The sequence below is a fragment of the Platichthys flesus genome, chromosome 17 (genome assembly GCF_949316205.1).
Source record: "Platichthys flesus chromosome 17, fPlaFle2.1, whole genome shotgun sequence".
Classification (NCBI taxonomy): domain Eukaryota; kingdom Metazoa; phylum Chordata; class Actinopteri; order Pleuronectiformes; family Pleuronectidae; genus Platichthys; species Platichthys flesus.
In genome coordinates, this window is record NC_084961.1 from 3,300,826 (window position 1) to 3,328,746 (window position 27,921).

General features: G+C 44.8%; 3 protein-coding genes across 4 annotated transcripts; 1 reads left to right on the forward strand and 2 right to left on the reverse strand.

Annotated features, from left to right (window-relative positions):
- Positions 1-57: 57 nt before the first annotated feature.
- Positions 58-13,966, reverse strand: ago3b (argonaute RISC catalytic component 3b). Its single transcript, XM_062409698.1, has 20 exons — positions 13,831-13,966; positions 13,391-13,677; positions 9,514-9,685; positions 9,304-9,424; positions 8,998-9,206; positions 8,439-8,575; positions 7,888-8,022; positions 7,642-7,729; positions 7,395-7,542; positions 7,074-7,193; positions 6,835-6,978; positions 6,149-6,282; positions 5,869-6,053; positions 5,612-5,771; positions 5,414-5,504; positions 4,890-5,084; positions 4,665-4,799; positions 4,409-4,510; positions 4,088-4,287; positions 58-3,791 (listed from the first exon to the last, which is right to left on the reverse strand). The coding sequence occupies exons 2-20, from the start codon at positions 13,407-13,409 to the stop codon at positions 3,683-3,685; spliced, it is 2,604 nt and encodes an 867-aa protein (XP_062265682.1). The 5' UTR covers positions 13,410-13,677; positions 13,831-13,966; the 3' UTR covers positions 58-3,682.
- olah (oleoyl-ACP hydrolase) lies at positions 13,896-17,351 on the forward strand. Its single transcript, XM_062409736.1, has 8 exons — positions 13,896-14,037; positions 14,910-15,092; positions 15,207-15,334; positions 15,800-15,938; positions 16,045-16,144; positions 16,332-16,501; positions 16,582-16,664; positions 16,998-17,351. Exons 3-8 carry the CDS (start codon positions 15,208-15,210, stop codon positions 17,138-17,140), a joined length of 762 nt encoding a protein of 253 aa, XP_062265720.1. The 5' UTR covers positions 13,896-14,037; positions 14,910-15,092; position 15,207; the 3' UTR covers positions 17,141-17,351.
- On the reverse strand, positions 17,344-27,918 carry LOC133972314 (sodium/hydrogen exchanger 3-like). 2 transcript variants are annotated; one of them, XM_062409701.1, is made up of 16 exons: positions 27,527-27,918; positions 22,636-22,938; positions 22,359-22,519; positions 21,804-21,882; positions 21,497-21,674; positions 21,175-21,395; positions 20,878-21,080; positions 20,688-20,777; positions 20,520-20,590; positions 20,307-20,436; positions 20,073-20,218; positions 19,323-19,446; positions 19,063-19,230; positions 18,526-18,553; positions 18,323-18,412; positions 17,344-18,237 (listed from the first exon to the last, which is right to left on the reverse strand). In XM_062409701.1, exons 1-16 carry the CDS (start codon positions 27,801-27,803, stop codon positions 17,939-17,941), a joined length of 2,568 nt encoding a protein of 855 aa, XP_062265685.1. In that variant the 5' UTR covers positions 27,804-27,918; the 3' UTR covers positions 17,344-17,938. The 2 variants fall into 2 exon arrangements, with proteins under 2 accessions (XP_062265685.1, XP_062265683.1); XM_062409699.1 differs by having other exon boundaries at positions 18,499-18,553.
- Positions 27,919-27,921: the final 3 nt, after the last annotated feature.

Below are 27,921 nucleotides of genomic sequence, written 5' to 3' on the forward strand. Positions count from 1 at the left end.
CGAAAGAGCATTTTTTTTCTGTTTAATCCTGATAAATAACAAAGAGACACAGATGAAAACATTACATAGAGTATTTATTCCAAAAAAAATTAAATACGACAACAGAATGAAAAAGGCTCAACTTGTAGGACCAGGATCAGATGAGTGTTAAGACAAAAAAAAGACGTTTTACTTCTAAAAGTGACAAATCTCATAATCGGGCACAAAAGAAAAGATGATCACATTAATACATAGTGACAACCAAACATAATTTTAGAGTATGATGATATGCAGCCAAGCACAGAGGCGTTTAAATATTAATTTTTGTGGGGAAAAACCATGAGACGGACACTCGAGGACTCAAAGAAGCATCTCAATTCTGTAAACGTCCAAATTTCACATTCGAATGAGAAGGAAAATCACGAAGGTTGTTTTTTTTTAAACAGAGACGTTGGTTTGAGTCACATCCGTGTTTCCAGGCAGTGAGAAAAGGGTTCGAGTCCCGTCCCGATAGAAATAAAAGGCTAAATAAATAATGCTACATAACACTGAGCTACTCCTAAATGTTAGATCTGGGTTGTGCTTGGAAAGTGCCCGTCCGTGAGAAACTGATCCCTGCAGGCCGTCTGGTCCTGGCAGCTCCAAAAACCGATCAGTTCTGCATAACTTGTGTTCTTGGCATAGGTCTCACACAAACACACACGCACACAAATACATACACACACACAACCACACCTTACAGTATTGTCATGTATCAATATATACTTATTATTGTCGACTTTCTGAATGTGAGGATTTCTTTGATTTTACGTTCTTTTTTTTTTCAGCACCATCAGGAAAGGCACAGTCTGACAAATCAGTCCAGCGATGAACGTTCAACCCTCCTCCTCTTTGTATTAATACGCAGGATATATGTTTAAAAATTAAAAAGAGCTTTTCAGAATAAAAGAGCGTGTTTGAGATGATGAGTGGGGGGGACGCCGGCAGAGGAGGGTTGACGGTTCGTCTGACGTGAAACAACAAACCTCCGACAGACTCCACCAAGCAGAAAACACGGCTATTGCATTATCCAATTTGGAAAAAAATGACAATTAAATATCATATTTCAATACAGCTATCAGGCCTCTGTTTTATATAGGACAAGTGGTATGTGCATTACATTGGTATCTTTAAATATAAATATTTCTCCATTCAGTTTTAAAAAGGTTTTTTATTTTTGAGGGAATCTGTCCTTCGGCCTCTCGAGGTCAAATGACTGCAGGTGGCATCAAGGCAGGAGAGAGGGGGTTTCTGTTATAAGGCTCTTGATATACTTATAAATATAAACTTTTAAAAACAAGCAGAGCACTAGACAACAATGTTAAACATGCCCACGACTACTAAAACTATTCAAGTAAAAATGCTGGTAATGTCCGACAAACGAGAAACTGCTTCAACAGGACGACAAACAAAAAGAAAACGATCAGCTGCGGCATCATTATAATTAAAAATGTTTTAAGTCAAGAGAGAAAATATTAAATCAAACAAAAAACCTCAGCCCCTTCCGACTCAACCATTAAAAACACATGCAGCTGTTTTTTATTTATTTATCTAAGTGCAGTAAAACACCACGAATCCTCTTCTTCCTTCTCCGTCAATATATTGAATCTATATGTATCTGATGAAATATCAAATATAGCAGCTTAGGTTCAGAGCCTTTTCAGCACGAGGCTGTAATAAGAGCATCGACACCCGAGTCCCAACACCCCCGACCCGGACCAGGCACCACTGGTTTGGTCCGACTGATGAAAACAGGCTTCCTCTGAATTAAACCACGAGGGGCTGAACTGTGAAGTCTACGATGAGTTCCCCCGCTCTGGACTGCTCCTTATTGCAAGACGATGTCGCTTCAACCAAAAATATAGACAGACAAGCGTTCACTGGGGTTTGAGCTCGAGTGGTGGAACGTGAACGGTGACGCTCAGACCGATGGCTGGCTGGCAGATGCTGCGGAGTCTGAATACGAAGGGTTCGAGTCCCGGCGGTGACGACAGGTCTCTGCCGTCTGCAGACGAATACAAACTCCCCCATGTGCACGACTGGGTTCAGTTTCCTCCCAGAGACAGAAGGTATCTTATGATTTCAACATGTGAAGCTGATCCTGGATCTGGACAGAATTACTGGTTATTATAAGGAAACTAAATTATCATAACAAAAGGCAGTTTGAAGGCCTGATTAACCAGATTCTAATTTCACTTAACTTCCTTCATTCTGTTCGGATCTATCAGGGGATGTGGGTGATGATCGAGTTGAACTTGTGATAGTAGTAAAAAATAAAGCTTTATAACCTCTTTTAAAAACATGTTGAAATCAGAAGAATTTGTTCCCGATCGTGAGAAAACCAAACTCCAGTAACCTCCGTGTCGTCCAGGCCCACGAGCCGGACAGCTCAGAGGGTTCTTCACACAGAGGCGCCCGAACCAACATACGTTTAACTTCCTTCCAACCTACACACACACACACATACACACACACACATACACACACTTCACTCTTTAAACCACGTTAGGCACTTTGATTACTCTTCTCCGAACGCACCCTCCGACCTCTGACTGACCCACGAGGAAGTCAAATACTTTACATTCCTGAAGCCGAGGTTCACCGTCACTTGCCAGAACTCCCTTATGACGACAGGGTACTCGTTCAGCACTGAGCCCGATCTCTGTATTAGCACCTTATTGCACTGACGGAGCTCTTGACATTATCAGTTTGTTGAGGGTGGGGTGGTGGTGGTGGTGGGGGGGTGGGGGGTAGGTTAAAAGCGCTTGTTGTCGTCAGAAGATATAAGTCGTCCACTCTGTTCTATTGCTGAATATGAAAGTTAATTTAAAAACTAAAAGACGGGGAAATAACACTCATAAATAGGAAGAAGAATAAAACGCACACGGGGAAACATGTGGTTGAACAAACTGTACCAAGCTGAACTACGACGTGGAGAAGTTTTCTAACAGTCTAACTTTATGCGACTCGCACTAAGGCAACAAGCGATACACAATGCCTTCAAGACGCAGCTGTACGCGGATTTTATTTTTAAAAAACATTTTCATTCAGTGTCTGTGTTGGTTACGGTTCTCACCGTCAGGCTGGATGGCCGCGAGGGGGGGGGGACCATTGGCTTAAAGGGAGGCCGATCGGTAAACCGCGAAGGCAGCCTGCCAATGGTGCTATGGCGATCACGCACTTTGCTCCACACAGACAACACAACACATTCGGTGTCTAGAAAGCTGAGAAAACACAAACACAACACGCGTGTAAACACCGTAAACCAGCGACACTGGGCTCAACATGAGGCTTCATTCCCACTCATTCACCAAAGAGTCATCAGTTTGTATTTCCCCACCTCCTCCTCCTCCTCCTGCTGCGTCAGTTAAACACACACACACACACACGCACGCACGAGAAGAAAAGAAAAATCCCTGCAAAATAAAAGTTTGAGCTGCTGTCGATTCGTCATGATTTAAATAAAGCGAAGAGGGGGGGGGTGATGTGGGAGCAAAGGGAAATTATTGGCTGGTTTTTTAAATTTTTTTTGCATAATGTGGCTGTGACTCCTCTCTGGCTTCGTTCATCCTCATGCAGTCTGCAGTAGCTGCCGCCAGAGCTTCACCAGCGGGGGGGGCTCGGACCTTAAGACTGGCTGAGCGACTGAGAAAGGTGGAGGGCCTCAGGCGAAGTACATGGTACTCAATGTGTCGTGGTGGATCTGAACGGCTTTGGCCAGCGCCTGGGGGTCCCGGCCGTTGCTCTGCCCTGAGACGTGGCTGCCCTCCGCACTGCGACCAGAGGAGAACACACAAAACAACAATCAGGACAAGGTGACATGAAGAGGATCTGCTCCACTGAAACTCTCCATCTAAACCAACTATACACGTAGATGAAAAGCTTTATAACCCCCCATATAATCCCCAGAGAGGAAATTGCTTTTGTTGCTCATGCACAGGGATACATATAACAAGAGATACACAAGTTTAACAAATCACAACACACACAACATTAGTCAGATCTGTCAGACACCCCTAATAGGAAATCACTATCGCTCGTTCAATCAATCATACAAACAAAGCCTCACCTGTCGTGCTCTTTGTCCACCAGGTGGTAGCGGGCACGGAACGCCACCAGGTGGGCGTAGTAGGCCGGTGCCGGGATGGAGACGGACCGGGTGCAGCGGACGTAGGTGTGGCACAGCTGGTAGGTGAGGAGCTGGAACTCGTCGGCCGTGAAGCAGTTGTCGTCCCACAGAACGTGGTAGTGGGACGGCCGACTCGTGCCCTGGAGAGCGGAGAGCAGGGTTTTAATCACACCCCCGGAGACAGGAAGCTCCGCGGAGGGAGGACAAAACGAGGAGCTGCTAAAATTAGGTTGAAGCAGGGACGTTGTTTTTTTTTTTTACCTGGATCCCAGCGTGACTGCAGAGGTAAAAGTCAAATTCGTAGGGGTGGGTGATGTCTGTGTCCACCGTGGTGCCGGCAGGAATGTTTCCACTTCGACCAACCTGACGGTGAAACATTACAAACTCATTACTTTACCGAAATGGCTCTACACCGGCCTGAGCAGTGACCCTGATTTCAAACTTTCCCTTTCACAGTGAAACTCAATAATGTGTATATTTAAAAGATGTCTGAGGAACTGTGTCGTGTGCTGCTGACCCGCTCGTTGCGATCCGCACAGAAGAGGCGTGTGTGATGGCGTTTCTGCACGACGATGTACGTGATCCCCGGCTGGTATTCTTTCTCCAGGCTGATGCAAGCCTCCCTGATGGCCAGCAGCTCATAGTACAGCACCTACACAGAGACACACGGTTTGTATCGTTGTAAATTTTAGGCGAGTAGGTTTGGAAACATGAATCCGTCTTTACGAGAGAAAGGTGGTACCTGTCTGAACTGGCCCTCCGACACGCCGTCCCTGTAGAAGATGATCCTGGTCGGCTTGTAGCGCGTCGACTTGTAGAACTGGATCAAAAGGTCTCGCACCATAGAGGCCAAGTCCTGGATGATCTCCTGTCTTGGCCTCTGCACCCGCACTGTGGCACAGTACCGGCTGGGGTGGGCGTCCATGCTGCCCACCACCTACAGAGGAATCACCAACAGATACTTTGATGTGATTAATGTGAAGATAATAAACACACAACCCCATAAAGAGGCATGTGTATATATATCCACAAATATAAAGTTATAGCACAGACAGTTTCCTGATATAAAGTCTCAAATGAGGCCCAGAAACTAAAATTGGAATTGAATTAGTGTTTGGTGTGAACTTTTTACAAGTTTGCTGCAGGAGGTTAAAATATCAGAATGAGCACCAAAACAATTCAGGGGTAGAAAATTCCTGTTGAAGCCACATGTGTATTTTTTAAGACAGTAACAGTTGTGTATTTTTCTCTGAAGCGACGTCTCACCGCTGCAATCGATGGTTTCTTCCCGTCTCCGGCTGGAGGATGAGTGACATCAGCCCCGAGGAAGATGACCGGCTGCTGGAACACAGAAGGCCTGGACGGAGGAGAGGAGACAGAAAATGATCCTTCAACTCATCAGACGTCTTTCACTCAGCTGACAGAGGGAAATCAGAGGACAAACAAAACAAAGGGAGTCTTTACCGCTGGTGTGGAACCAGGATGTTGTTGATTCCTCCCAGTTTGACGTTGATCTTGAGGCAGAGGTTGGAGAGGGTCTGAGGCGACGTCTTCACCACGTTCTTCACCTGGACGCACTGGGTGGCCATGCCGAGGAGGGTGTCGCCCACCCGCTTCACCTCAGCTGCGGGGGACAGATTGGACTGATTTTAATTACCCCACATTAACTGTGAAAATCTTTCTAATTAACTTAATCTGATATTTAATGTTTCTGTCTGTACCATAGACGGGTGTTTTCCCGGGCAGGATAACAATGATGAGCTGCAGCCCAGCGTAGGTGTTCTTCAGGTGTCGGAACATGGGCTCCACGCTGTCGGCTCCCTGGGCGTATTTACAGAAGCACGGCTGACCCTGGATCGGCATCCCAGCATCCTTTGAGATCTTCCGCAGCTGGTCAGTGAAGCTCCTGAGCAGAAGAAGATAAAACCCTCATTCAGTTTCATTCTGAATATGAAACTGTGAGTTCTCAAACTCAACAACAACCAGGATGCGTGAACTCACTTGAGGATCTCCTCTCTGCACTGCCTCTGCGTGGCGAAGCAGGCGATGGCCCACATCTTGATCTCCACTCCGGTGTGGAACTGCTTCCCCCTCATGTCCCACACGCCGTGGCTGGGTGTGGCCACCGTGCGGTTCTGAAAGGACAGTGCAGGGTTGATCTGCCGGGACTGACTGACACCAAACACATGCAATACAGGGGCACACACGCACTGTATGGATTCGAGGGATTCAAGCAGTGACTGGTGAGCTGAATGTGGCATTAGAGTCAAATAAAAACAATTATTTCGTCCGTGCAGACTTCTGATTGAGCCATGCAAAAGAGCTGTTATGCAAGAATTTACTTTTATGATAGGCGTGCAAAATTTTAATAATAATTTCTTAAAGGTAATAAAAGGAAGGTGTGACAAGGTGTGATCTGAGAGTGTGATCATAAAGTGTGTAAAGTGAAACTAACATAACAATCTAAAATAAATGTAAAGACACTAATCACAGGGTTTCCTCATTTGAAACCGTGAAAATACCTGAATTTTATGTTTTGGTAAATTCACCAAATCTTCATTTAGAAAGGTTTTTAAATACAGTTAAATCATCTTCTTGTTTTCTATTTAGGATAATTCATCCACACCCGAGGAAACCCTGCTTTGACAAACACGTGCATGTGAAGCGTGATTTAAAAGGGAAAGTACCATAAACGGCTCAGAGCTCACCCTGCCGCCGTACTGCAGCATGGGGGCCGGCAGGACGCGGCCCATCACCTGAGCCATCTCGTCTCGCACGCGGAACTGAAACTCCTGGACAAACGGGTCGGCCTCGTAGTTCGCGCTCCGCACCTGAGAGGAGACAGAACGTTAGTTTACTTTACAAAGAAGAAGGAGAAGGCAGATAGAAGAGAGGTTCTTGTGATCCTGGTCCACAGGAAACTCACCAGCCGGCTGATCTCCTCCTGCCGGTCCGGTGCAGAGCGAGCTGTTGCTTTGATCATGGTGGACGTCTGGTTATCTGTTAGCTTCTTGATGCAGCGCTGTCCAGCTACTATGTTGCACACCTGGATAGGAAATTACGGTTGATCCAGTTTTAAAACAAAGCCTGATAACCCAACTTGGCATGTCCCTCATCCTTTACTCCTCCTCCTGCCCTGACCTCCTGAGAGACGGGTCTGTCCTCCAGTCTCTGCAGTAGCCTGGGAGCCAATGACTCTAAATGACTTTCAGCAGCTTTATTATTCATTGATACCAGGGGTCCTTACCTCCAGGGGCAGGTAGGTGTGTTTCTGCTCCTGGCCCACCTGCAGGCAGGGCAGGTGGGGATACTTGAGCTGCAGACTGTACTTCTCTCTGAAGTACTGCGCCACCGTGCGCTCCACAGTCTGACCATTCTCCAGCTGCAACGGAAACCTGCGTGTTCAACAGCAACAAGAGTCTCTGGTTAAAGGGAAGCCGGAGACAGCTTGGAGTGCAGAGTAACAGCTAGAGGAGTGTGATGTGGAAACGTACGTCTGGAGGCTGGCGGGGCGTCGTGTTACATTGCAGACTCGGTACTTCCTACGCATGGTTCCACAGTGTGTCACTTCCACTTTAAGACCTGTGAAAGGGTGGAGCCATCCAAACTCAATGAGTGGAACAACTGAACAGGCCCAGATTCCTCATTCATGAGATAAAACTTCTCAGACAACAGAACAGAGCAGCAGACGGTGAACTCAGTGGAAACAGGCCGAGGCCGACAGGTCGTTGGTCACATACCTTTGATTTCTTTGGTGAACTTGACCCTGTGGGAGTCGGTGAGCGGCCGCGGCTGCTCATCAATGTTGTGAATGTCCAGGACCTCGCACATGAACTGGATGACTGGCTGGGCTTTGTAAAAGGCTGTGGCTGACACTGAAAACAACACAGAACAGAGTCACACTGTAAATAATGAGGCAAGTGTTGGTTCACACAGTTCTGGAAACACTGGATCTAGAGAAGAGGATCCTTCTGATATTATTAATACTCTTTTAAAATAATCTCTCTATAAGAGAGCTGAGATTAGAATAAAGGCACTTGGTACTTTAGGTGTAGAAGGTTTGAAAGGGTTTCTTTCTTGTGTAAGATAAGATGATTGATAACAATCATATCTGTCCATCAAATAAGACCCTAAAGGCACCAGCTAGCTAGCTTAGCATTAACACCTAACCTAAGACAGTATGTGCTATAAATAATGTGTGAATTAATTCTCCTGTATCTCTGCTTAAAAACAAATGATGTTATTTCCCAAAGCAATTTCTTTAAATGTTTCAACTTTCACGTTTACACACCATCAATGTTGAGCATCATCTTCCACATGGCCGGCCGAACTGACTGATGGAAACCAAACCACACCTCCCTTCCTCCACCTAGCGGGTGGTCGTAGCCCTCTGGGGAGGAGAAGAAGGATCGTCCGACGGGGGTGTACCTGGGGAGGACATTAGAGACACACACAGATCAGCAGAGCACCAAAATAAAACACTCCCCCAGGCTGTGACCTGCGCTCCCTCAACAACACAAAGGCTCCCCCTGGTTCCAGGTGTGAAACCACAGGGGACCACACAAGGTTTGTGTTCATGTTACACAAACAAGGTAGATTACATAAAGATGTTTAAATCTAAAATCCAACCTGGGTCATCAAATATACAATAAATAAATATATATGTGGCATTGTTGAGTAATTATACCCAATTGCTCCTGTTACAATAAGTGACAATGGACTGTACAGTGGTTCCAGGATGCAAAGATCCTCAGGTCGTGTTTCTTGATCAAATAAGAGGAACTACGTCTCCAAGGCTGGAACTGTGACACGGTTCAGGTGAACTGAAAAGCAAATGTCTGGGAACTCACTTCATGGAGGGGAGGTGTCGCAGGACCACATCCACAGCGTGAACAGGATTGGTGCTGATGGGTTTGTCCAGGTCCAGGGGTTCCACCACGCCGTTTCCATTCAAGACCTCGTGCAGCATGTGCCAGCTGACCAGCGACACAAACCTGATGGAGACTTTGAACGGGCGGTCCTTCCCCCCCTCACCAGGCAGGGTGACATCCAGATCAACCTGAGGAGGACAACAGGATCAGACTCTGTCCACAGCAGCCTCTGAAGCAACACTCAGGATCTTTATCAAGCTGAACAGGGACCGTTGTGGTTCTTACCCCACTGGTGGCGACAGGAAGTGGGTTCGCGGTGTAAAGGCTTCTCTTCCCATCGTACACTGGCCGACGGTCACCGAAGATAGTCACCTTGAAATGCTGCACCATGGAGTCCACCACCTCCCTGAGAAGACAACCCCAGAAAATGAGTCAACTGATGAAATGAAGTGTTGACTCAAACTGTCTCAAGGCTTTGGTGGTTTTCCCTGGTACCTGTTGACTCTCCGGGGACATTTATCCGGTTTGATGTCCACTTCGTACAGGTAGACATCGATTTTGGGGATGTCCACCTGGAAGCAGTTGGCCAGAAGCTTGATGGGCTTCCCGATGGTGCCATGGCCAGGTCGCCGTGGCAAAGAAAAGAGGGCCGGGGCTTCAGCGTCGTCTACAACAATCAGAACAAGTGGAAACACAAATTAATAACAAGGAAAATCAATGAATTATAGATAATGAAAGACAGATTTGTCTTAATGTTTCAGTTACAGTAATTTTTGGCAGTTTATACTTTTATAGTGTGTCCTTCTACTTGATGCTCTTGTAATATTGCCCCTACAAAATGCAATCTTTTATGAAACAGCCATCCTTCCCTCGGTATTCATTTTAATTTGGGACCATTACAGAATCATTGACAGCTGAAACAAAGCCCAAACCAGTAATCATGTGTGTGTGGAACCATTTTAAATAAATGGAGGGGCTCCGACATGAGGGCAAACTGTCGGAAGGAAGTGGTTAGTAAGGAGGAAGGAGCAGATGGTGGGTGCTGGGGGCCGAGGATGATCAGGGAGACGTCAAAGATTAAAAACCCGATAAAACTGAGACAAACAGGTCAGCGTCAATCCCCCCCCCCCCCCCCCAGGCCTGATGAAGACCATGTAAAAAGGTTGTGGAGTTCAGCGACATTTTGAATAAAAGACCAGCTCGACTGCAGAAGCAGATTCCTCCTGAAGGACGAGGCCGGTGCCGGGCGGGAGGAGAAGGAGGCGGGTGACACAACGTGACCATTTGACACCAATTTTAAGAAATGCCAATGTGGAAAGTTCTTGGAGAGGAAAAGAATTGACATCACACAACCACACAATTTCCACAAATGTGACTCAGAGGATCCACACACACAGACACACACACACACACACAATGACCAACATGACAAAGTCTGCACAGAGGTCAAGCTGTGAAAAAAGCATAATGTGATGTTTTGTACACGTGAATCCAGTCGTGTGGCAGTGATGATGAATGTGACTGTGGGTGGAAAAACATTAAAGCAGTTCCAGCCTGTTACTCAGTGCTGCTCTCAGGGTCGAGGGCTGACCCTGGACCTGCCGTGAGGACGCATCATTCAGGGAAAGACACTTTCTGCTGATGTGTCCCCAGCTCGCCTCCTCCCATGTGCTGTTCCCATGGTGACGGTGCCCTATGCTGCTGTGGTTTCTCCATGGCAACCAAAACCATGCCACAGGGAGGGGGGGGGGGGGGGGACAGATGCATACAGATGTTCTCGGTTTCTGTGACTGAAAAATGGCTGTTATTTAATCAATTTGAAGTTTTATGATTAAAAATAGCAGAAGGTAAAAACGTAGGATTATTTTATCAGTTTTTTTAAAGTCTTTAAAAAAGTGAAGGGTTTATTGTGGAAGGAGCAACAATGGAGAGAATAATCCACACACATTACTGTGCAGTCACTTGATGATGTTGATTCAAATATATGTAAAGCTCATATTATTGTATTATTGAGAAAATGTTAGTTTCATCTTTTCAATCCTGCAAAAGCTTTTCTTAGATTAAATATCTTTAAAACCTGTGAAAAAGAACCAGGCTTTAATAAAAATACCAAATATATATCACAAGTAGATGTTTCACACTGACTGAATAATCAGCAACTACTCCGATAAACAATTGATCAATAGGTCACTCAGTTTTATGTTAAAATCAAATTCCATCCACCTGAATGTGTTTTATTCTGCGATACGTCATTGTAAAGTCTTTTTAACAGCTTTTGGACATTGTAAAAACTGAATCATTAATAAATCAGCCAAAAATGATAATTGAAAGATCATTTCATAACAATTAATCTATAAATAAAATAACTATATTGCAAATAATTATTCTCACCCTGTCCTTTTTGATTGTTTGTTTGAGTCATAAAAACATGACGACCTCCTAAAGCTCAAGATGATATCTTCAGATCTCAGAGTTTGAGTAAACGTACGATACAAAGATACTGACAATAATGTTGAATATAAAAAAACAGAAAAGAGATTTGGGCTTTTCTTTTCCTGATAAATAACTTAAGTGGAGTTTAAAAAGTTGATGCTGATCACTTGTGTCTCTCTTTCTCAATTAATTAAATCGATTGTTTCTGCTCTGAATGGAAATAACCTGGATATGTTCAAGATTTTACTTTTAAAAACTGGATGGAAAGAACAACAAACTTGGTTTTATATCATATTTTGAATCAAAAAGGCGTCAGCTCGTTGATCAAATCCCTGAAAGACTCTGAATCGAATCACGTCTCCAATAAAGCTTTGTTGTGAGCTCTCACAGCGGAAAGTGGGTGGGGAGTTAATGGGTCAGTTTCCGTGAACCAGTTTGGCCCTTTTGGTCGTGCTCCCAGTTCACCAGCGGCCCCGACAGCATCAATATTACACAAGCAGTGACTCACAAACTGTGACGCATGCCAACAAAGTGAATTGACTTGTGTCCAACCGCGCTCGATTGACTTGTAATTAACACAGGCAGTTAACTGAGCAGTATTCAACAGTTGAGGTAACTATGGCAGCAGCTGGTGTGAGTGAGGCTGCACTTTAAAAACGCACAAATGACACACACACACACTCACAACACACACCCCTGAACGAGAGCCAGCCACTCTCAGGCTTCAGACACACCTGACGGGATCACCACCTGCCTGTGACGGACGACAAAGAATGACGTCCACAATGAAAAGGAACCTGTGAGACTGGTTTGGGGGCACGAATACACACACACACACACACACACACACAGGCTCAAAAACGCACAAAAATGCCCAGCAAATCCCCGCTGACAAGCAGTTAGTCGCAGCAGGACATGTGGGCTTTGAATTGTGTGTTTTCAGGCTTTAGCACCGGAGCCTATGATGATCTGACAACTTACTCACAACTATGTTCTCGGTTGTCAGTTTATTAGGTACACCCTAAAGCAACAGTCGTGCAATTAATCCTTATTTAATGAAGATTATCATGTTCCGTTTTTATTATTAAGTTTATTTAGAGGACTGATATTCATGAGGATGGGCAATTTGGTCCAGCTTGATTGGAGAGTGTGACACTTAGAGCACATGGAGGGTCTAGTTCCATCTGGGTTTCTATGTGAGTTAGCAGGATTACACAATAACTACCATGAAACTCGGTGGAAGGATGGATCAGGGCCAGAACCTATTAAATCTGGATGTGTACTTGGGTCAGGAAGAGGATCCAGGAGGTTTTTCTTTCCAATATTGTGTGTGAATTACTTTACTTTTCTTTTTGCGTCCTTTCAAAACGTGCTACATAAATTTCAAGTTATTAAATTATCATTATTTTCCATCTTATTTGAGCGTTTATGAACATGTACATTTATTAGCGACTGGATCTTGATGGAAACAAGGAGGCGTCTACAATTTGGTGCAGATCCAAAAACAAATCTGGACCTAAAGTGGACTCTAACGTGGTTTCACACCTCAGGTTGAGATTGTCTAGGATAGGTGTAGGATTATTTCTGCAGCACGTGGTCTGTTGATGCTGGGGCGTTGTGTTGCATTGCACAGAGAGGTGTGTGTGTCTGTTATTTAACCTGCTCTCTGCGGCTGGACTGAATAAGAGAGACAGCTTCCAAAAGAAAAAGGGCCATGAAGTAGAAACCTCTCAGGAAGCAGCTTCTCTACAAAGTGAGCCTCGTGTTTAAAACGGGAGGATCCGCTGCAGGAGCGTGTGTGGTTGGAGATGTGCAGGATAATCCCAGTAGTTTAACTTTAACACACTTGTTGGCCCCAGTGCAGTCTGAAAATAACCCCTGCACCTGAGCACCACACTAGCTCGGCTCGGCTCGGATCAGCATGGCCGTCGGTCCCCACCTGTTGTTCCGATTTCCATTCATGAGGTCTCGGTCCGGTTGACCCGGCTCCCTGCGATTGGATTTCTGCAAAAACTTCCAGGAAAGTTGCGCTGGGCCGACACCGCGCGGACCCTCCCCCGGCTCCCCCCGGCTGACAGGCGGATGTGCACCCGGGCCGCTTCGGGGTTCCCTCGGCTGGAAAGTCCTCTCTCCCACCGCCGCTCGACCGAGCTGCCCCCGGGTGACAGCGCAGACTTCACCGACACGTCGCCGCTTGGAACCCTCGAAGTTCGATTCGGTAGAAACCTGGAAGAAGAAGGATTTTACTCTCGAGTTCTGAGTGTTTGGAGGAAAAGGAGGTGGTGGATTTTTTTTCTGCCGAAGCTAACAGCTAGCGTTAGCCGCTCGCAACTAGCCGGTAACTAGTGACCGGGACACGGGGGCGACGGGAACCTTTACCCGGCAGCTGCTGTGTTGGTCCCCCCGGTGAGTTAACGTCTTTTTCACACCGATGTGACGGAGCTTCACTTGCCCGGCGTCCTCCTCCTGTGTGTCGGCTAGAGACCCGGTCTGAGTCCGGCTCTTCACACCGCCCTCTCCCGCTCGGACGACAAGCTCACAGGAAGACACGCGTGGGACCTCCGGGAAGGCTCCTTCAAAACAAAAGTACCACGTTTGATTAATAGATACTAAGTGAGATTTCTGTAAACTTCTTATTTCTTTACTCTCAGCTGTGGAAAAGTAATTGATTACAGTTACTCAAATGCAGATACTACTCTGAGGTATTTGTATTATGAGTGTTTCGATAAATTGGTGATTTATCTCAGAGGGGGAAATATTACACTCCTCTGTTTTTGTGCTAAAGTTATCTTTGCTCGTTACTTTTCAGATTTAAACTCACTACATAAGAATATTAGATTAACCAGCTTGTCACATTTAAATAAAAAAAGTACGTCAACTGTAAATACTGACGCTTCTTATCTGAAACTGTTTAGGGGCCTAAATCAAAGTAAAAATGTTGACTGATAGAAATATGGAGTAAAGTGAACAAGCGCTGCTAAAGATTAAATTATATGAATAATTATAGGATGCAAGGCGATTTCCATCATTTTATTTTCTCAACTAATCAAAAATCTGTTTTTGTGGAATTAGTGTAAAGGTATTTTCATAACTTTTCACTTGGACAATGCTGCTTTTCCTTAAGTAAATTGTGTTGTATTCATGTATTTTTGTGTATATTCTGTGTTTGTGTTAGTAAAAGGAGAATTGTGAGATTTCCGGAATGTCTAACCTGACTAGTTCTGTTTAACTTGACAAAAACCTCCACTCAGGGAAATCCGTCAGGAAATACCAACTAAACTGGAAACGTCACTTCCTACAAACTTTTTACTCCTCCATAGAATACTTTGAAATAATACAAAAGTTGTGTGCCAGATGTTCCACGTTTATATCCCGTGCATCTGCATATTATAAGATCGTGTGTAGAAATATTTGATTAATTGATAAATGACTAATTGTGGTTTCTTTTCCTCTTGCAGCAGATTCACACTCCACACTGTAGATGTCTCCAGACTCCAGTCAAACTATCTCCCTGCAGAAAACCACAGAAGAAGAAAACAACCAGGAAGCACTTCAACCTGTGGACTCAGCTTCCCACAATCAAACCCAGGGATTTGACACAATAACAATCCCCTAGGTTCGGAATCCATCTCTGCCTTGAGGTGAGTTGTGTTGTTGGAACTATGTTGCAGCCGTGTGGTGTGTGTGTGCAGCTCCAGGTGTTGCAGCTCTCAGCAGGGTGTGTGACTCAGTTGTGTTGTGTTGTGTTGGATCAGGATGGAGAAGGTGATCAACTGCTTCAAGAGGAATCCAGAAGCTGTGGCCCGGCTGATCTGCTTCCCCTGGGCAGGAGGAGGCTCTTTGCACTACGCTCGCTGGGGGAACCTCCTCAGCTCTGTGGAGGGTAACTCAACAAACACACACACACACACACACACACACACACACACACACACACACACACACACACACACACACACACACACACTCATGTTACATAAGAGCTCCTGCACTTTGACCATCTATCCTGGTTTCTCAGTAGAGCCAGAAGAGCCTCAAGGAACTAATTAGAAAGGTTCATAGGAGAACTGTTCTGTGAGGCTCTATTTATAACAGTTATTATAAGTAGTAGTAGTATTAGTACTAGTAGTTGTTGATTGTTGTCATAGTTGTATTTGTAATATTTTTGCATTGAAAGTATTCTAGTATTCAACATTTTCCCATGATTTCTTTCCTCAAGTAGTTTTTGTCCTCTCCTTCTTTGACCTTTTCACCCCGTTTCTAGAGAAGAATTCTTGGTTCCAGATATAAAGTGTGTATTTATCATTTAGGGGACTGATATGTGTAACACTTGTTGTGTCCCTCCCAGTGTTTGCAGTCAAACTTCCGGGCAGAGAGAGTCGCACCAAGGAGCCGTTCTCTCAGAACATGCAGCAGATCGTGGACGAGGTGATCGATGTGCTGTTACCGCTGCTGAAGGAGAAGCCGTTTGCTCTCTTTGGTCACAGGTATGTCGAGAGAAAGCCTTTTTTGTTTGTTTATAAACAACACATCATCTGTGTGTGTTTCCACTCAACCTGTTTCATGGGTTTTCACCTTTCTGGTTTGTCTCAGTTTCGGCTCCTACACAAGCTTCGCTGTGGCAGATGCTCTGAAGAAGCTTCACAACCTCCAACCGGTTCACATCTTCCTGTCCGGTGCCTCTGCTCCTTATGTGAGTTTAGTTATCTAATTCAATCTGCACTTCACTGTGTCTCCATCTGTATTACATATACACTCAGAAAGAGCTGCATATGGCTTTAATCAAAAAGTGAATTAATCAAAAAGCTCATTAAAGCTGAGCTGATGAAGACAAGTGTGTGGTGTCAAAGCTAACCCAGTCCTGTGTTGTGTGTTTTTAGTCAGAGATCAGAATCAAAGCCCCAAAGAGAAGCGATTTATCAGATGACGACTTTCTCAAGTGGTTGACTTCCATCGGAGGAACTCCTCCTGAGCTTCTGGGGAATCCAGAGGTCATGGAGCGCTTCCTTCCTGTCCTGAAGGCCGACCTGCATGTCGTGGAGAACTACAGGCGAGCCGACAACTACTTTCTAATAGTGCAGGTTTCAGTATGAATAGTACCAGTGACTGGAGTCTATGATTTTTCTGCAGGTGTAACAAACCAGATCATCCATTCCTGTCCTGCCCTGTTACGTGTTTTGACGGAAAGGACGACGTGCCTCATGATTTACAAGGTCAGCTGAAGAATTCCAACAGTGCACGACAGCCTCAGAGCAAAAGAGACAAGCATAGGGTGTATGACCTACTCTGCAGCCTCCTCCATGTTAAAACTAAAAGTCAAAGAACACGTCATCGCTAATGCTCAGACTCCAAGTTGCAGCAGCCTTATCCTTTAGCTTAATTCTCTTTAACAGGAAGAGGTAGAGACACGTCATCTGTCTTTATTTACCGTCTGTGCTGCATGATAATCTGTGTAACCTGAAGTCAGTGAAAGAAAGGAGGAGTCATGGCACGTCCTCTCTGGGCTCATACTCTGTGTAATTAATGCTTTCTTATTTATTTTACAGCCTGGAAAGACGTCACATCAGGAGATTTCACCATTAGGATGCTCGACGGGGCTCATTTCTACCTCAAGGAGTCTGGAAATGAAAAGCACATCTTAGAATACATCACAAATCATCTGGAAACATTAGATATGGACTATTTCTGATCAAACATGCACCATTACTGCACAGTGTCTCCTATTTTTGTACTTTTTCTTATATTAATTCAGTTTGATGGAAGTTAAATTCATACCTTTCAGAAATGCAACATTATGTGTTTAACCCGTACTTGGGATAAGTGTAATTGTATAGCTTTTTAATTCCGGTTATAATTCTAGTTTCTTTCAAATATGAAATAAAACTGACTTCATGATCACATATTGACTTTATTGTATTTATTGCTAAATCCATGATTTTTTAAAACACATCCAGTTCAAGTAATGTTGGCACGTGCACAGATTTTAGATTTTGGAAAACAACACATAACAAACTTCCTTTGTGAATAAATATATATATATATATCTTTGTCCTATAAGTCACATTTTTACATTGGTCTCTTTCTACAAGTCTAAAATTCAAAGTTCTTTTCTGAGATTCACGAGGAAACACAAACAAACACTCAGATTTTAGAATTGATTTTATATATCTGTAATTAAAACCCCCATTTCTACTATGTGTATAAACAGCATAATGAATAAATATCTACAGGACTGATTTACGATATTAAAATACAACGTGCCGCTGTGCAAACAGGCTTCACCTGCAGCTCCCCTCTGCTCAGTGAAGAGCGACGCTAGAGCAACAAGAGCAGAGCACAGAGGTCATGGGAGTGTGAACATGGAGATTTAACGATGGCACAGAAAAGAAAAACATTCCCTAGTCAATTGTTTGAGAGAAGAAGAAGGTGCAAAGTCTGAGGTTTGGTTGTGTTTGTGGCAGGAGAAGAGGAGGGGGTCAGGATGCTGCTACTTTTGCCCATCGGCACTGTTGTAAGGAGGTGGAGGTGGAGTTGGAGGTGGAGGCAGGTCGCTCCACTGCTGCGTGACCGGAGTGTCGGCCAGCATGAAGGAGTCGGTGGAGCGGGTGCTGGTGCGAAGAGGAGCCAGGCGCCGCAGGTTGCTGGGCGTCCATGGCAGCCTCACCTGGGCTCTCTGCGAAGGAGCCACCGTGCCGCTGTCCAGCTCCACCTCCCCCAGCCAGGGGGGGATCTGCTGCGTGGACGTGGGGTCCAGGTCCGGAATGAAGGCCGGGTTCTCGATTCCAGCTGCAGCAGAGATAGAAAGTGACTTAGTGCTGGACAGGAGTTGAAGGTTTAACTGAACATCAACGAGGTGACAGATGTATCTCACCTCCTGGTCTGTAGGCGACCCTCATGGGGAATGAATGTCCAGATGCGTTGTAGCCAGAGGCCCCTTCTCCCTCTGAGGAGAAATCAAACTCTAGAAAAGAAGAAAATGAGACACCTCTTTACAAAACTCTCCATGAAGATGGCTCCTAGTCAATAAAACTTAAACATGATACAAACCTTCATCTCCTGAATAGTTGCTTTTACCTTTGTCCAGTGATTTTCCATTCGACATCTACAGATGGACGAATAGATAAAGATAGATAGAAAGAAAGATAGATAGATAGATAGAACACAGAATTAGTGAATTACATCTCAAAACTAAGAACAATTTTAAATAAGGACATGATTTGAACATCAGGCCTGTGAATTAATTGCATTAACAACAGAAAAATGAATTGAAATTTAAACACATTACAATTCATTTTATTACGTTTTATATATCTTATTTTTAAATATTAAATATAAAATATGTTATCATGTTTTCCTGCTCTACTCATGATTGAACAAAAGTCAAAATAAAGTTAAAATCGATTGCAATGAACCAATTAAATAAACTTTAGATATATCTTTCTAAAAATGTTTCTAAATATGTTAAATACAAAAGGGACCGACAGTTAATACTTGAGTTTCTACAGAATTATTTTTGTTTTTCTGATACTGCAACCAATGAAATACTGAGGTTCATCCCAGGTTACTGTTCACACGTCCACATGTGTTATGCATTATCTGAGGGACTCTGACCTTTTGCTGCTGATCTTTCTGCTTGTGCTTTCTGCTTGGTGGAGCCACGCCCATCTTCGCAGACTTGAAGGACTCCAGACGACTCCTCATCGTCCTCTGGAAGATCTCCTGCACCTCGTCCTCATCCACGTTGACGTTGAAGTGGCTCCGGCTGTACCTGTGTCTGTGCTGCGAACCCAGAAGACAAGAGGGGAGAATGGTGAGCGTCAGGGAGGGGACGATCTGAGGATCTGGTTCAGACACAGGCTGAGAGTGTTCACCTGTTTCCTGCCTTTGTACAGATGCTGCTGCAGCAGGTGATGACTGTTGACGTCCTCGGTTTCCCTCACTCCCTTCATGCTCTGCTGGTGCATGTTCAGGCTCACTGATGGCACAGGGTCTCTTCTATAGGGAAAATACATCATGTCAGTCCCAGTTCATCTGTATCCCATAAACTAATTAAGAAATGATGCAAGAAAGAGAAGCTGCGACTGCCTGTGGTCACCAGGAGGCAGTGTCTGAGCAGATCTGTGAACTGACAGGAGATCAGATCTGGTTTTCATAATCGGAATCAGAATTTATTTATTGCCAAGTAGGTTTACACCTACGAGGAATTTGCTCTGGTTATTGGTTCATACAACGAACATAGAAACATAAAAACATACAAACACAATAAATGCAACACACATAAGAAAAGCAATAAAAAGAAACAATAAATATTTACTCACTATTTACTTCTTATTTACTCCCTTTTTCTAATATTTATACAAAGTAACATTTATTTAGACATAAACATATCTAAATAAAATATATATAATAGATAAACGATATAAAAAGTGAAGTAAAAAGTGAAATGCAAGACTGAACAGTGTCAGATTGCAAGCTGTGAATAGTTGATATGCTTTTGTTAGAAAAAGGAATGTTTCTGGATCTAGTGGATTTAAATGTGGTTTCATCAGGAGCCTGTTGGGCCTTGATGGAGGTTTGACCTCCAACACGTCTCAGTCCAGTCAGGTACAGTGTCTGCTCACCTCATGTCGGACACACCGCTGTGGTCGTCCCTCATGTCGGCCATGATGTCCGGCATCACCTCTGAGAATTCCTCGCCAAACTTCTTCTTGAAGTCGACGTACGAGTTGTCGTTGCGGACGAACTCCAGTGAGCCCCTGCGCTCGCCCTGCAGCAGCGGGACGAGAGAGCACTTCCTTTAACAGACCTGCACCTGATCCCACGGCCGTGACCTTGATCGTGTGCGTGATCCTCACCTCGGCCACGTAGCTCATGGCGTCCTTGAGGTTCAGCTGATGGAAGACGCTGAAGACGTTGTCTCGGTTCTTCCTCGCCGACGGCTTCATCAACCACCCCGTCATCCACTTGTCCTCAAAATTTCTCCACCTTCGTATCAAGAGAGCGAACAATCACACAAACATACAATCAAGACATTTCCCTGTTAAATTGTAAAAGGCGTCTTTACTCACTTGTCCCTCATGTAGTTGTGTCCAATTTGTCCTGATATGTCTTCAATGGCCACGAGCAAGTGATCAAACACCTACAACAACAGAAACAGAAAAACTCCAATTATTATATTTTAACTATGACACAGAAAACCGTGAAAGGTGACATGTTGGTAGCATTTTGAGATTTACCTTGTTCTGCACTTTTTCTATGAGTGTGAGCTCAGCTATCTTGGCTCTCTTCACTTTCAGCCATGTGACCAGAGGCTTCATGGTGATTCCCTGCAGAACAAAGAGGTTCCAGTATAAGGATCTGAAATGATGCTGCAAAGAAAGCAAGTGTTCTAATGTTCTGTTAATATAAAAGAACCAGAGCGGCCACCTGAAGAATGACAGTGAAGTAGACGACAATGAGAGTCGTGCTGATCATCAGATTCTTCTCCTTTATCTTGCTCTCATCCAGCATCACAGCCAGGCCGTATGCCACAGCCCCTCGCAGGCCACCGTAGCTCATGATCACCTGATCTATCCACCCTATGGGGACCAGCCGGTACTTGTTCAGGATCCAGGTGAGCAAAAAGACTCCTGCAGTGCACACACACACACACACACACACAGATTCATCAGATTGTGTAATTTTTTCTTCTCTAATGTGACAGCACAAAGATCAAAGTCTCACCAATTATCCTGTACACAAAGATGAAGAGGAGCGTGAGGAGGATGAAGCCCGTGTTCCACACCCAGATCTCCTTGTCGATGGCCGAGATGCCGAGGAAGACGAAGATGATGGTTTCTGATCCGTTGGCGAGAACCTTCATTGCGAATCTCACCGTGTTGACGGAATTCTCGTCCATGTTGGCATTGATGTACTTCTGGCAGCAAACACCACAGAAGACGATCCTGTGGACAGAAACACAAACTTTAAATTCACGCAATAACTATATATCTATGTCTTGAAGCAGAATCAATGAGACAAAGTATTTTTTAAATGAAATACTAACGAGAGGATGGCAGAGAGGGAGAGCATCTCAGCGGTCAGGTAGGCGAGGTACCCCAGGACAAAGACGAAGCCCGGCTCGATGATCTGGATGTTTTTAGTCCATCGGGTCAGAAGAGAGATCAGCAGGCCGAACACTAAGCCCATGAGGGAACCGCCGAACGCCACCACGAAGAAGGACACTGACGAGGGACACAGACAGAGAACACACGTCAACAAATAAATCCATCATAACTTGGATTTTATGCTATTTAATGGGGACTTTCACTTAAAAATAACCACTTGTTAAAAACATCTGAGCCACTTCTTACCAATTCCTTTGATGATCTCCACAGCGTCGATCTGGCCTCCTCCCAGTGTCACAAATGCATCAAATACATTGAAGAGCACCTGAGAAAAGAAGCAGAGTAAGTTCCACATGTCAAACTCTTAAGATGGATATAATAATGGGATATATTCATTTCAGATGCTTTCTTTCTACCGAGTGACATTCCAGTCTATTTCTAATCTGCAGCTCCAATATTCATCATAAGGTTTTCTTCAAGATCTCTTGTGCAGGTCAGAGTGTTTGAAAGATGTGGAAACTTAAAAGTGACTCTTTCATATTTACATGTACAGGCTAAGCAAACCTGATTCCTAGATCAAGGCCTCAAAGAGCAGATTGAATGGAGTTCCTTGGAAGGCCTCAGCCGGGGCTGGGTGGGGGGGGGGGGGTAAAGTTCCTGACTTTGAGGTGCGGAATGTTTTCACTGCACTTCACGTCTTGTAGCTGTGTTTCTGTTTCCCCGTGATGGATGTGTCAGCTGACTCAACACTGTTCTGCCTCTCAGGTAAGCTGAGGTGAAGCCTCCTCGTCTCATACGAACCACGGTCACGCCGTCGTTGAGCAGCGACTCTCCGAACACCAGGATGAAGAGGACCTCGTTGACGTGGACCTGCTCAAACACGGCGATGACGGCCACGGGGTCCACGGCGGCGATCAGACTGCCGAACAGAAGATACTGCAGCAGGCCGACGTCAATGTCGCCTGGAGCACAGGAAGTGAATAAACAAAGTATTAATGTAGTAAATTAAGTATATATAACCTAAAATTTGGTGTTTATTCCCTGTAATCCAAAGCGATCATTCAAAAGTCTCTCTCACCCATGGCTCCTCCCTTTTGACACCCCCACAGCGACAGCCCCAAGCTGGCGGCGTTCCAGCAGGTCCCGATGATGGCGTAGACCAGGATGGCCCCCAGGTTGCTGAAGAAGAGCTTGTTGGGCATGGTGTAGCCCGCGTCCAGGATGATTTGAGGCAGCAGGTAAAAGAAGAAGACCGTCGGGGTCAGCTTGAACGTCTGCTGCAAGTCGGCGCCCCAGATCATCCCGCCCAGGATGAAGCCGAAGCAGATGAGCAGGGCGCTCTCGGGGATCACGCTGGTCACATGGTGGTTGGCCTCGATGACTGGGAGGAGAAAGGGAGAAGACAAAAGGGACAAAGACAAGTTGTCCTCAAATTTAATGTGGGTTTTCCACACGACCTGCAGATTTCCATCGTTGAGTTGTAACTTAACCGTCAATCTAAAACCTGAGACGTTGCAAAACTTGCAAATGATCAACTGTGTCACTTGGCTGAGAAGGTGTCACTCTGTCTTCTGGGAATATGATTAACCCCGGTGGTGCGAGGAAAGGATCAGAAATCTCTCTGTGTAACTAAACACAAACTTTCGCTTGAGGCCATTTGACTTAATTGCCCGAGAAAGTGTTTTTTAGTAAAGCTTATTAAATAATAAAACCTACTGATCCATGGCAATAGTTCTATTTCATAATAGCCTTTTGATTTCTTTCTCCAGGCCCACAGGGCTTTAGACATTTATCCTCATGACAGGTGCCTTTGGAAAGAAGTTGAAGATTAAGGGGAGAACACGCTGGTCTGTTCTTAAGGGCTTAGTTTATCATTGTGCGTTTAAGTGCAAATAGATGTGTTTGCTCCTTCAGTCCAGGTGACAGGTTCAGTCTGAGCGCAATGGAAAAACAAACTCAAACGTCAATAAGTAGAGGACATAACTCGGTCAAGGCCCAACAGTCAAGCTACTCATAAACATCAGTCCCCTAAATGTGTCTCATTCAACACAAGTAAATGTCCCGTCTCACAATGTTGAATAAAGTGAGAAAACATTCCTGGATCCACACTAAAATTTAAAGGATCCTCTCTGGGTCACCCCTGCACAAAATATCATAGAAATCAATTTTTCATGAATCTGTTAAAAGGCAGACAAAACGAGAGAAGCTGAGGGTGATGGAAAACAACCTGATGCATAAAGACAGTGTTCAGTGGCCGACCCTCTCTACCTCCTGGGCCACAGCCACCTGCTCTTATTGCCTCCTTGTCTCACTCTAACAGGCGGATGCTTCACTGTGGGACCTTCATTCATCCATGATCCACATCTGCCAAGCTTCATCATTAAGGAAAGCACTTTCTTTACGTACCCAGCTTGGCCAAACCGGCCACCAAAATCCACAATGCAATCAGATAGGGGGTCTCCACATGGGGCCACTTAAAGGTCACGATGGGCACTCCTGTGATGTTGTGGCGGTGACCATGTTCATTCCTATTCAAGTTCGTTTTGGACTCTGAAGGCCGGATGGGAAGTTCTGGACGTGTCGGCACCGAGTCGTCCTTCGCCCCTGAGACGGGCCACGCCAGCAGCACCGAGCCCAACAGCAGCAGACACACAAATCCACAAGGCTGCATTGGATCAAGTGAATACGCCCCAACTCCCAAAAGAAAGTTCCTCTGTCTCTGCTTGTACGACCTCGGATGAGAAGGAGGTCAAAACTGAGGCACGTTGTCTTTTCACTGGTCTATCTCTTCTTAGTGGGATGCATCTCTCTATCCCAGTCTGTGACTCTGTGTCCTCCCACAGGCTGAGGTCAGCAGCGGTGCAGTGAGCTCAGAAGTGTGCAGAAAGCCGGACTCAGCCTTTTATGCGTACAGTATCTCCCCTGTGTGTGTGTGTGTGTGTGTGTGTGTGTGCGCGAGTGTCTGTTTAGGTTGCAGTTTGAATGGGGGGAGTAACGGATGACTGGGAAATGTGTCCAGTTATTCAGTCACATTGGAAACACTCACCAGTCATTGCTTTGTTTGTGCTTTCCGGTGTCTAAGTCTAACACATCTCCTCAAGATGACACATTTGTGTGCGCTCGTGTGTGTGTGTGTGTGTCTGTGTGGGAAGGGGCACAGGTCATCTGGTCATTCGATAGCTGCTGAACAAATACCTGTGTACCTGTTGAGGGAATATTGTCCCCTGGCTTCATCTCCAGGCTTTGTGCTGAGTAATGATTGACGCTGACGTTACTCAGTCCCGGTTGAAGACGCCCCTGACGCTCTCACTCCGTTTATTCCAGGGCTAAAAGAAAAGCTGCCACTAAGATATGAAACAACTCGGTTTCAGTGAACAAGCACAGGCCTTTGTTTTGTCCTGAGTGTGAAACTGGGACGATGGGTTTCATGGGTTTCTGATTTCGAGTTTCAACTCTTTTTCCACTTGGAAAGCACATTGTACCTAACTGGAAATGTGCTATTATAATAACATTCATTCGTATTATGTATCCTTACAATCTCGGCCTCTAATTTACAGATTTATGTCGTCAGTATGAGAACAGCTGGGATCAGGATTAAGTTGTGGAAAGAGAAAATCTTTTCATTCATTGACAATAAGAAAACTATAGAGCAGCAACCTTATCATTTTAAAAACATACTCTACAATAAGTCCTGTTGACAACACAGGCATCTCTCCCCGGTGAAGTTGGGTCAGCCCACACTGTGAACTCCCATGAGCGTTGAATCAGTGGCTGCGTGATGACTGGGTGTTTTCTTTGGCCGACTGTCCCGTCCTGTTTGAGCAAGACAAGGGACAATAGCCTCATTGGTGACGCTGGACTGGTTTGATGATTAGCTCTCACACAGGTGTCCGTCTGTGCATCTCCGCTAAGAGCAACTTAAAAACTGGTGCATTAGTTGAATTCAGTTAAATATATTCAACCATGGAGCTGGAATTAATTTATGTATAGTCCCTATTGTATCCTTCAGACGCTGTAAATCACATTTATAGAAACATTTAGCTGCTCCATCAAGCAGAGCCCCCCCCCGGAGAGCCTTATTAACTAATGACCTAGTACATCCTGCTCAGCGGAGGCTGCACTTTAACTTTTAAAGTTTCATTCATTCAGAAATGGCCTCAGCTCGGTGCGTGCTCCAAAGACGGGTCAACTCCACCCCGAGGTCACACAGAGGTTATTCTAAGACGGGGGGAGGGGAGGGGGGGGTACAGTAGTTACAGGTAAAGGTGTTTGTGTTATGTTTTGTTGCGACCGTAAAGTGTGTCATCTCGAAACCTCACACACTAATGCTTTAGAAGTTAATGTCACTGTATATTCACTGGTAGGTTTCCACTTATTGCTTCACATCAGTCGCTCTGGGGCCCGACCGAGCGATCAAACGTTTATTGGCTCCATTGTTTCCACATCAATAAAAGTTTGATCCAATCATGAATCAGCAGACTTAGCGGTGACACTTCACAGTTCCTTGTGCTAATATTTACCTTCTCAGAGCTTTTGGTCCTTCTGATGTCTTTTTTCTTTTTCTTTTCAGTGAAGTGCAAACTCTTGAATTGATTGAGCAACAGTCGAAGGTTTTGGGAGAGCTGTGGTGTTATTGTTGAAAGGTGAAACCTGCCGTCTCACCTGCGGCGTTATGGAACCTTTTTGAATTCAAGAGATGTTTTTATAAATAAGTACACTTGCACATCGGGGCGGTGGCGTTTGGTTATGGTCCTTGTCTGTGCCAAAGGAGCTGAGGACACTAAAGACTTTTTTAAAGAAACTCTAAGACCTACTTCTTCTCTTATTTCATTGTATTTTCAATTATTTTATTCTATTTTATTTTATTTAAATGAATGTACATGTATAATTTACTTATTATAGTGCTGCAGAATTGTATTTTATTCTATTGCCGAATTTCGAATGTATTGTTTTGCTCCTTGTTTTGCACGTTTGCATGAAAGAAGCGTTATAAACAAATTGTGATTTGAGTTGATTTGACTTAAATCAACTTTAACGTTGTATTGTGTTGGTGTGAAGTGTTGAACCACATTTTTTCCACACAAAAACCCAAAGGAAAAGTGTCTGAAACCTCAAAATCACCTGCTAAAACAGCAAATAAACATTTCTCTGTTTTCACTCATAACCACTTAATTTCAGTACAAACACTGCTGCAACATTTTCAGCTTACATAGACAAAAACATTTACCCTGAAGATTAAATATCTACTGTAATTTGCAGACAAATATGAAAGTCGGCAGATTGTGTCTGTTTTCACTGATCTTCCTGCACCTTATACCAAAAACCACAGTCCCCTATTTATGTCAGAGGAGGTGTATACAAACACATGCACACGCACACAGGTGAAAGGACGCTCATTCATTTACATTGTCCACATTGCCTAATTGTCTCTGTTGCGTACACAAAACTCTAATGACAAGTTTTTGTGATCATAACAAGACGAGAGAGGAACCGAGGCCTCGTCAGGTGTGAAGCACAACAGAGGTCAAACTGTTGGATCCTGTATTTTAACAAGTGGTTTCAGTCCAGGTCCAATCACAGCTTTTCAGTTTGGGACATGAACAGTGGGAATCGAACCATACAGGTTAGAATAAGGTTTGGAAATACGATGAGCTTCTCCTTGACAATGTGAGTCCCTTCACCCTGCTCACTGACAAACGTACTGATCCCTCTAATCCTGCTCCAAATTGTTTCTAATGAGAGAAACTCATGCTTCACGTCAATGTGCATGATGAGTAAACTGAATATCCTGACTGGCGGTCGAAACAAGATGTGTGAGGATGAGCTGAGGGAAGTTTAAATTAAAAAAATTCACTGTTTTCTGTAATTTAACCAGATTAATCAATATCAAAAAGATTAGTCACAGTCCTGCCCTTGTTTTGGGTCAGGACCCATCAGTTCTCCATGGAACCGGACTCGGTGGAACTCACCGAATTTGCAGAGCCAGCTGACCAGGATCCACAGAGCCACCAGGTACGGGGTGGAGACATGGAGCCACTTCCATGTCACAATTGGCAGGGTGGTGATGGGCCCCCCGCCGTGACCTCCACCAGTGTCTCCATGACCAGGGGCCGGACTTGAGCTTGGGTCGACTCCATGACCACCGCTGGGCTCTGTGGTCCCAGACTTCTCAATTGCCAGGCTCAGGCCTCCAGACCCCAGCAGCATCACGAACAGAAACAGTGCAAATCTCCAGGTGGTAGCCATGGTTGTCGCAGAAACTCTTGGGCTAGTGTCATTAACTCAAGTCGGTTGAGGACAAGTCTCTCACTCATTCATCTCCTGCATCTCCTCCCTCTCACGCTGTTCTCACATCTTCACCTGG